The sequence below is a fragment of the Rhinolophus hipposideros genome, assembly GCF_964194185.1.
Source record: "Rhinolophus hipposideros genome assembly, chromosome: 20".
In the NCBI taxonomy this organism is placed as follows: Eukaryota; Metazoa; Chordata; class Mammalia; order Chiroptera; family Rhinolophidae; genus Rhinolophus; species Rhinolophus hipposideros.
The window spans coordinates 17,789,816-17,800,451 of record NC_138066.1 but is presented as its reverse complement, the minus strand read 5'-3'; the positions used below and the strand labels follow the sequence as shown (position 1 = coordinate 17,800,451).

General features: G+C 41.7%; 1 protein-coding gene across 1 annotated transcript in view; it reads left to right on the top strand.

Moving 5' to 3' along the window:
• Positions 1-1,261: 1,261 nt before the first annotated feature.
• NLK (nemo like kinase) overlaps positions 1,262-10,636 on the top strand; it is a 142,771-nt gene continuing 133,396 nt past the window's right edge. The window contains exon 1 of the mRNA XM_081028362.1: positions 1,262-2,275. Within this exon, the coding sequence (XP_080884488.1) occupies positions 1,815-2,275 (461 nt within the window). The 5' untranslated portion in view covers positions 1,262-1,814. The remainder of the gene's footprint in view (positions 2,276-10,636) is intronic.

Below are 10,636 nucleotides of genomic sequence, written 5' to 3'. Positions count from 1 at the left end.
GTCCCGCCCCCTTTTCTTTAGACCACACCCCTTCCACTTAGGCCCGCCCCCTGAAGAGGTCGTCGCTGATATGACAGCGAATTCTCCACAATCCGGACCTATAGGAGATGTGAAAGGTGGGACTGAGGTCAATCTTTTCTTCCATTTGTCAAATCAAGTGTCTATCTGGCTCCAGTCCCAGCCCATTTCATCTTCAAGCCAAGGATTGGTTGCTCTGTTTGTGGTCCCCAGCTCATTATTGGTTCTTTCATTCCACCCTCTCTTCCAGCTCTTGCAGGCGGGATCAGCACGCAGCTTCCTGCGCCTGCCAAAAAAATAAAAGAAGAAAAAAGAAAAGAGGAGAGAGGCGACAGAAAATGTCACGGAGATCTTTGGTTTTTAATTCGCGTTTAGCCTTGTCGGTCAGGCCAAACTCTGCCTTTTGATTGGTCTTTCTACCTGCCCATCCTGGATCGGGGGCGGGATTTCCCCAGGAGACCTACACCTTGTTGCCACTGGCCGAACAGTGCGCCTGTCTGAAGCTCCCGGCCCTGGATTGGAGGCGGACGCGGACAGGTGGGCGTGGATTGGCTAGGGCAGCCGGTCAGTGTGAGGCGGGGGCGGGGCCTTGGCGGCTGGTTGCGCGTGTCCGCCGCTGGCTCCGCTCTATCCGGCTTTGCTAGGGGAGGTGAGTCCGGCCGCGGCGGTACCGGCGGCTGAGGAGGCGGCGGCTGAGGAGAAAGCGGCCGCAGCGACTGAGGAGAAAGCGGCCGCGGGGACGGAAGCCGGGTGGGGGGGAGGGGGGGAGACGGAGCAGCCTTGAGCCCTGCGGGGGCCGTCGTGCGGGGGGACCCACCCGCTCTCCCCCCCAACCCTTCCAGCAGAAGCAGCCGGCGGCGGCGGGGGTAGGAGTCAGCCCGCTTCCGACTGCACCCCGCCCGCCTCCCGGGGGCTGCCATTCTTTGGCCCCGGGACCCCAACCTCCTCCCGGGGCGGTTCCCTCTGTCGGAGCGTCCGAGGGCTGCCCACCTCTCTTTCATTCCTCGGCACCTCCTTACCTTCACTTTGCCCCGGTCCTCTGTCTCCTCCCTGCCCTGCCCTGCCGCCGCCCCGGCTCCCTCTGTCCCTGCTGCCTCCTTCCCTGGCTCTTTTCTGTTCGGGAAAGTTTGGTACCCCCAGTCCGATCAGGTCCACCCGACGAGGAGCAGGGGGAGATGTAGGGAGGCCCGAGAGTCCGAGGGGGCGGGGAGCCGATTTCCCTGGAAATTTCCCCTCCGCTCTTGAATTTGGGGTGGTTGGAGTTTTTTTTTAAATTGTATTTTTGAGGAGGGGGTAGGGTTTAGAAAAGGATGTGGGAATGGACGGGGTCGATGAGTCAAGCCTCTTAGGAGATCCCCAGGGCGGTGTGTTACCTGATCCTTTGCGTGCGTGGCGGTCGGGGGGTCCGGACGTTTGGCCTTTATTCCCACATTCGAAATTGGAACCGCCCCCAAATTAAGGATGGAGTTTTAGTACCCACTTGTGGCAGGGAACCTGGGGGGCAGGGGGTCCCTTTTCCCTTTTCCTTTTTTCTTTTTCGTTTTCTTTTTCTTTTTTTTTTTTTTGGTTTTTTGTTTGTTTTTTGGTAACCCACACCCTTCCACACACACGCTCACCCCAAATTTCAACACCGAGATCCTCTTCCGCGCTTGGATTGACTGATGAAGACATAAGGCCAGTGACGCTCCATGTTTTGGGAGGTGGAGCGAGTGGTTTTTTTCCTTCATTTTTAAATGGCCAAATGACAGCTTGACCCAGTTTGCTTTCCAATCAAAGAGCATTTTTTTTTTTTTTGAATGTCTCTTTGTGGCGCAAGAGCCAACGCAAACATGATGGCGGCTTACAATGGCGGTACATCTGCAGCAGCAGCAGCAGGTCACCACCACCACCATCACCACCACCTTCCACACCTCCCTCCTCCTCACCTTCACCACCACCACCACCCGCAACACCACCTTCACCCGGGGTCGGCTGCGGCTGTACACCCGGTACAGCAGCACACTTCTTCGGCAGCTGCGGCAGCCGCAGCAGCGGCCGCAGCTGCAGCCATGTTAAACCCTGGGCAACAACAGCCATATTTCCCATCACCGGCACCGGGTCAGGCTCCTGGACCAGCTGCAGCAGCCCCAGCTCAGGTACAGGCTGCCGCAGCTGCCACAGTTAAGGCGCACCATCATCAGCACTCGCATCATCCACAACAGCAGCTGGATGTTGAGCCGGATAGACCTATTGGATATGGAGCCTTTGGTGTTGTCTGGTGAGTATCAGAAGAAAGACACAGCTTCTCATGGTGTCCTCTCGTGGTGGTGATTGGGTGAGTCATCTCGTGGTTTGCTCCATGGTGACCAAAGTGGAGCAAGCTTCTCCACTGCACTGTAGGAAGACACGCTCCCTTACGCGGGAGAGGGCACTGGCGATGTAGCCTTATGCTTTGGAGTCCCGGCAAATTTTGGTGGAGAACCCTCTGATGAGTAACATGCGTGAAGTCTGCTGTCTACCCGAACTTTTTGTTTAGAACCTAAGCAAGCCACTAAATGTGGGATCAGTAGTTGAAGGTGTGAAACGCCTATTGCTGCAAAGACCTTGGTCATCTCTCCTGTATGATTTAGTTTGAATCAGCTGCCCAGTTGCAGCAAATGTCACAACTGACCCAAACTCACTTCCTTTCCTTCATCTTGCCATGGGGATGTACTTTGCACAACTCCTTGGCTGTCCTTTCTGTCTTTTCAGTCCTTAATTTGTGATCTTTATCCTCAGAAAGAAGATAGGGTTCATAGTTGAACCAGTTAAGTAATTTGTTGAGTGGTTTCTTGTAAATTATAAAGTTACAATTGGGAAGTATGTAGCTTTAGCCTTTTGATAAGAATGCATTAAATATAGCATCACACATGAGTACCACAAATGAGGTCAGTAGACTGTAGCTATGCAGTGGCCCACATTTGGTGGAATGTTTTAGTGTCATTTAGTGCCTCTTTAGTTCCTGATATCCCTTGGTTGCTGTAGTAGGAAGTGTATTAGTACTTTTTAAACATGAAATTCCTCTACCTTTACTAATGCTATGATATTTTTAAAAGTCTAAGAGCTTCTTAAATGCAACATTTTGTCTATTTACCCTTCATAGGAAGAGTAGTAGTGTATAATAAAATGTATTTATCATCGTAGGATTCTATTCCTGTCAAAACTAGAGTGAACTGAGTTTTTCCCCCAAGATTCCCACACCAGATTAAGTATCCTGGTGTGGCTAGATGAATTGGTGTTTTGAGTGTGTTCAAAAATAGATTCTTGTTAAAGTCTAGAAAAGCCCCCATCACCACAGGAAAAAGAACGAACTCTTTGGAACTAGCCTGGTAAATGTTTCCTTTCGTCACTGTTTTTCAGGCTATCAGCGATGAGTATCATTTTTGCATTACGTTTGACCATCTTTATATACATTTCAGATTTTACAATCTAGGCTACTAAGTGATCTGATTTTTTTTTTTAAACTGGTAGAGTCCAGTGTTTGCCCAGCTAGCTCTTTCAGGAGGTTGCTGCTCCCTTCTCCAAGGTGAGTGGGATTGTTGGTGGGAAAGAGGATAGCCGGTATTGGTGCCTCTTTAGTCACTCTGCTCAGGGACCTGCCTGTTCTTGCCTTTCTCTCCTTCCTTCCATAGCCTATCCTCAGGGATTGAACTGTGAACTTCCATCTCCTGCCTGACCCTTGAGGATTTCAAAGCTTGGGGGAGGGCGATGAGGGTGGGGTGAGAGTGGACAGGAAAAATTTTGTTCCTTGCTTTACAATTTATCACTGATTTACTGAGAATGTATGTGGATTTTCTGAGACCTGGATGCTCTTTCATTTTAGTACTTTGTGTACAATGCTAAGAACTAGAGATACTGAAGGGAAAATAGGTTGCAGCATTCTTGATTATGAAGGTGTTACCTATATTTCTATCCATTGGTGATGTGATTTGTGGAAGTCTTAACTTCAAGTTGGTGCTAAGGGAAAAGTTTTTATTTTTAAAGGGGAGGGAGGTGAGGAACTGGAGTGCTGAAATATCTCCGACAGTGAACGTTCTGGTAGTGGGTATTCTGAATTAGTGATACATGAAAATCCGAATGTGTTTGATTTGAATTCACTCTAGATTCACTGATTGCCCCCTTCTACCACCTATGGAGTTCGTTCCGTGTACTTGAAATACCTCCTTCTGAGCACTATCTTCTATTGTAATACACCAGTTTTGTGTTTGCCTATTTCACTGACTTCATTTGTAAGCCCCTTGAGGGTAAGGTCTGCTAGAGTACTACTTTTTCTCCACAGCACTTAGCACAGTGCTGTGGCATCTTTGCTGCTTGGTTACTTTGATCTGGTCAGGTCCTTCTTTGTTCTTTAGCCAGATTTTTCTAGTTAGCTGCATTGTTTTTATCAGCTGTTACAGGTGAAGTACAATTTGGTATGAAAAAAAGGGAAGAGTTCCAGGTGTGTGTTTTAGTATGCAAATGCTTTTCTATTTTTATATTTACATATTGATGACTTGCTGTCTGAATTGCTTATTGTATTTGGAATATAACTGCTGTGTGACCTGATTAAGATTATTAAAACTAGAGATTTGAACACCAAACCAGTGTGAATTGCACTTGTATTCTGAAACCCAAACTAAAGATATTAAGTGATATTTTTTTACCCTTTAACTAACTCTACCAGAATTTTTCTTTTTAATTTAGGAAGCACCCAGTAGAAACAATTATTTTCTAAAATGATTAAAAAGGAACATAAAAATATTCTTCCAATGATGCGTCATTTGATTCAAAGCACCATATACCTATTCATATCCCTATTTGGACATTGTAAGAGTCACTTAGATTCAAATATATTTAATGCATTTTGCAAGTGTTTTTCTTCGGCATAGCATAGGAAACTATCTCTGCTCTCATGTCTTTTTATGTACATGCACCCAGTGGCACTGATGGCAAAAAACGTTGCATGTAATCTTGAGGAATACTGTTGTTCCTCCATGTAGACAAGGAGATATTTGTAGAAGTGATGTAGCATTTTACCATTCCGATTCATCACAGAGCAATTTAGTCTACCAGGCTTGATTTCTCTCTCTGCTGAATTAAACTAGTGGAATAACTTATTAGTATCGGGCAGTTGTGTAAAAGTAGTGAATTACCTATTAGCTTGCTGGTAAAGATGGTGCTTTGACAGTTCAATTAAGGTTTCATTAACAACTGTCTGCTGTTTTTTTTATCTCCTAGAAAGGGTTCCGATTTACCTGGTAATATAATCATGGGGTAGCCTAAAATACACTCATTGCCAATGATAGAATATTGTTGATGGATTATCAGAGCATCATATATAATTTGACCTTCTTTATCAGATTGTTAAGGTTTCCAAATGCCCACATGGTCATTTTCATAATGCAAAACCAAAACACAAAACAACCCACAAACAGAAACCTCAGTCATTTGGTGAGCATATTATAAATACCTTTTTGTCTGTAATTCATCTTTGCTAGAGGAAAGTGAGTATGTTGTGCTTAAAAATGTGACAACTCTGGGACAGAGTATTACAGTATAAGGCTTCAGGGTCTTATGAAGTGTATACTTTCGAGAGTTGGAGGAAGTTGACCACATAAGAGAGGTTTGAGGACTGCTAAACCCAGGCAGTTTTGACATTGTTAACCTGAAATATAGATTGAATTAATGGCACATATTGCCACCTTGATAAAAGTGAGTTTTGGAAAAGCTTCTACTTTATAAAATTAGTGTTTTGGTTTTTTACTTACCTGATTCATTGAAAGATAAAGATCCTGAAAGTTGGTCTGGTGCCTTTATATTCCCAAATTGGAGAACTTTGAATTTTATTCTAAAAACTTCAGCAGGTTAGTTTCATTTAAGTCTTTCACAACTTAAGCATCACTGTAGTGATACTTATTTACTATATGTGTGATCTTGATAAATTGTTTAACCTCTCTATTCCTCTTCTATAAAGTGAGGAGTCTGATAATACCTATCTCATAGGATTGGCATGAGGATTAAAGGAGGTAATCCTTGTGAACCAATGGGTACACTGTCTAGCACACAGTATTTACTCAATAAACGTTAGCTGTTTTTATTGTAGTTATTGGTAGAATTGTAGTATTGTAGTATTTTGTATTGTAGTAGTATTTGTAGTATATTGTATTTTTGGTAGAAAATCAAACTGTTGTATTAATGTGTATAGAAGTGATTTCATATATAGTCAGATTTACCAGGTGAAATCAACATGCAGACTATTTTTGGAGGCATGACTTTAAATATCATAGTGTCCACTTAGTTGTGCTATATGCCAGGGAGATAAGGAAGGTTGAATTTAGAGTCGGGGAAAAAATATTCTGTCCTAGTCTCTCAAGTGAAAAACAAACACATAAAAAAATGTATAATACACGTGTTTGTGTGGACCTACCTGGTAGGTGTTCTAGTCAGGTCATCTACACTGTTTTAGAAAGTATTACGGATTTACGTACTGGGAAGGAAATTTTTTTCTTCTCAGAATGTAACAAGTGAGAGAAATCCTTATTGTCAAAGTTCAGCTGTACTGGAAATTTATTTTACTTGTGTTTGGATGAAAAAGTGTGAATTGCTAAACAAGATCCCAGTGAGGTGGGGAAATGTGTGATTTAATGAAAAATTATTCAGTGTAAATTCTTATGCACGACAGAGATTGTTTAGCTTGCTCATCTTACGAAAATTAGAGGCATCATTTTTTTTCTGATGTTTTCTCTGGTCCTCTTATTCCTCAAATAGCAAACTAAAATTTGGAAAAAAGGGGAATGCTTTTGGGATATGTTTGGGGAAAATCCTGGAGTTAGTTGCATCAGAAAGTGTAGTATACTAAAGTGTATTGTTATTAACTGTGTTTTGTAGTTTGCAGGTTAAGAATTTGTAGTATTGGGAAGTTTCTCTATTGGCCAAGATTAACAGCTACAGCTGGATTCTTGGGGGGTGGGGGTATCTGCTATGTGAAAAGAGCTTTGAAGAGGCAGAGCCTGCACCGTAAAAAGGAAATGATTGCTCTTCTAGACATAACAGAGCATTCGTGTGAAACTAGAAATGTGGAAATCTATATTGTTAATTTTAACTACAAACAAATGTACTTTTAGAAACTTCAGGTTTATGGTCAAGAAAGCAAAGAGAGTTAGAGAATGAAAGTAAACAATCTAATGATATTGAGCAGGTTTCTTGGTGACAGAAACTTAGTTGCCAATGTCAAAATTGCCTAGGTTTAGCAGTCCTGAAACCTCTCTCTCATGTAGTCAGTTTCCTCCAACTCTCAAAAGTGTACACTTCATAATACTGGAAGTCATTTTGTACTTAGGCTCCTGTCAAGATTACCCAAATTATATTCAAAAACCAAAAATGAAACAAAACCACAACAAAAGAAATGCGTTTTATTCTTGGGGATAAATTTCATGTTATGCTATTGAATATCAACTTAGAAGAAGAAAAACAAATATTTTTTATTAAAAAAAAAAACATTTCAGAAAGAATTGCCTTTTCAAACAAGCTAAAACAACAATGTGCCTGAGAATTACATGGAGCTTTTTTAGCCATCAATTAGTACCACTGGTGCATGTCCTGAAAAAGAAATAAGGGCAGATAGGGTTCCCTTTCAATATGCTATGCTAGGAAAAGAATATTTGCAAAATGCATTAACTGAATATATGTTTGAATCTAAGTTCTGGGGTTTTATCCTCAAGACATGGACAACTATAGAAATGTTCCTTGATATAAGGCCATTCTCTAGTGGAGTACTGGAATATTTCATTATCTTCACAACTTGGAGCATTAGCGTTTTCACTGACTTTCTATATTGTGGAGTGGCCATTCTTGGTGATTTTTATTAGATTTGTTGATGTATGTCCTAGCAGTTCAAGAATCTACTGTTTATATACTATATGGTTCCTTAATATGCTGATTTGAGATCTCTGGTGGAAATTGTCAAGGGCAAAGAAACTTTTCCATTTGTCATCCAACCAAACAGAAAGAAGCCATTGGGTAGAGGCTCTTTCATTATAAGGTTATAGTTGGGTTTTACTTAAAATTCCCTGTGCATCCATAATACTCCAGTGAATTATTTGCTGATTGGGTCATCTAGTGTAGATCAACAATGATTTCTTCACTGACGCAATATAGCTTGTCAGTTTGACCCTGTAGTTGCTTGGGGGCAACACAGAGTGCCTGAGGCAACTGTCAATATGCGTGTGACAAGTCATTGTAGCGCTTGTCTGTAGTTTTAAGGTACCTCACATTAGGAAAAATACTGGCACTCTGGCATTAGGAAAAGATGACTTCTAAGGAAACTAATTGAGTTGAAATTGAACAGTCAATTGTAATGGTGTGAGTAGAGGGATGTCTGACGTTGATCATGATTGGTGCTCTTTACCTAAACCCAGTTTCATATCTGTGTTTTGAATTAATTTGGCCAATTGAATCATGTCTACTATCAGACAGTAGAAGGTTTTGACGTTGTTGGAACTCACTAATCAGTGTATTTTTATTGTCATCCTGCTACTGACCAACACTGTTGTAAACACTAATGAGGATATTTAGTTCTATAAATAATTTTGCAAACCTTTATCAAGCTTCTGCTATTATCTGTACTGTTCTTGGTACTGGAATACAGAGATGTTTAAGTCATGATGTTGCCCTGAAGGAGCGTACAGTTAAGTAAACAGTGTGAAAAATAATACACCCTCGCTCTCATCTCAGAGAGTCTTGATGGAGAATTGAAACTAAATTTTGAAACCATTAAATAAAAAAATTTAAAGATAAATTATTTTCCCTTGTTCTTACAATACTCATTTATTGTGTGTGGACTTACTTCCCAGGCACTGTGCTGGATGATAGGAATTTAAAGGATATTACGACCTATTGGGAGAGAGAGAAATTTGTAAATGGATAATTGTCATTCATTGACATAAAGGCAGTAATAGAGATATTCCCTGGATATTACAGGAACATAGAGGAGGGATTTCTGTGGAAGGTATGGGTGCTTCCAAGAAGAGGTAATATCTCAACTGAGTTTTAAGAATGGGAGTCAATGAATGGGGAGGGGCATTCTGGGTGGACGGGCCTATATGCAGGAGACTACAGGGCTGGAGTTGCCGAAATACAAAGTGCAGTGCATAGAGTGATCGGAGCTAAGGATGGGGGTGCAAGCTAGAGTCAGCGCCTGAAGAAGCTGGATTGTCCCGCTGACTAGTTACGGCGCCATTGGTACTTGGGAGAGGAACAAAAAACACCTCTTACTCTTTTTATGAATAAAGCACATACATAGATACACAGTGTATCTACGGTATTAAAATTTCATGGGGGGGATGATGAGGGGGAAATGGTTAAAAAACACACCTTTGTGGTGGTGGTGGGGGTGATAATGAAAAAGGTCAAAACACTGGGAATGGCAACCCCTGAAAGTATTTGAGTAAGAGAAAGAATTGTTCAGATTGATTTTTTTTAAGATATGTAAATAGAAGAATAGAAGTAGTTGAAGTCTGAGCCTTAGGGAATGTTCTCAGTTGTAGATGGAAGAAATTATTGTAGGCGAAACAAAAGGGCAGTCAGGAAAATGTGTTCATGGTGATTGACAACTTAGGCATGGCGGAAGATAGGAAGATGGGAGTGATCTTTGGTGCAGATAAAGTCAAAGAAAATGAAGGTGGAGAAAAGACCACTGATGTGACAACATGGATAGACCTGGAGGGTATTATGCTAAGTGAATAAGTCAGACTGAGAAAGACACATGGCATATGATCTTGCTTATATGTGGACTCTAAAGAGCAAAATAAACAAACAAACAAAACAAAAACAGACTGATAGATACTGAGAACAAAGTGATGGGGGGAGGCGGGGTTAGGGAGCTGGATGAAAAAGGTGAAGGGATTAAGAAATACACATTGGTAGTTACAGAATAGCCATGGGGATGTGAAGTACAGCATAGATAATCAATAATGTTGCAATAACTATTAATATGTATAGTGCCAGGTGGGTACTAGACTAATCTTAGGAAATCACTGCATAAATTATATAAGTGTCTAACTACTAGGCTGTACACCTGAAATTAATATAAAATAATACTGAATGTCAACTGTAACTGAAAAAAAGAAATACTTTTTAAAAAAGACCGTTGAATTTAGCAAGTAGATCATTGATGGCATTTGAGAGAATGATTGTGTGTATGTATACGTATATGTTTGATTCTAAAGAATATCTTCAACAGATGTTGGATAGCTTCTAGAATTGTTTAAAGGAAAAATGAGATAAATGTAACCCTGTTGCAGTGTGACTTGACCTTATTGAACAGAACAGTTCTAGAGTCTCTTTGGTCCTTTATTGGGTTGTATACTTATTTCTGAACCAGTCGCTGTCAGTGGAGATAGGATTACTTTTGGTCTACCCCTGGACCTGGAGATGGAGCCTGTTATAAGTGGGAGGGATGAATTGCAGCAGCGGTTGCTAAGAGGGCAGGTAGTCATTAATGACCAAGAACGCATTCATCTAACTTACGTCAGACTCAGAAGAACTTGACCGGAGCGTTTATAGAGCAAACTGGAATAATATTCTTTGTAGAGAAGCTGCCCTGAATTATTTGGAGTGTTTT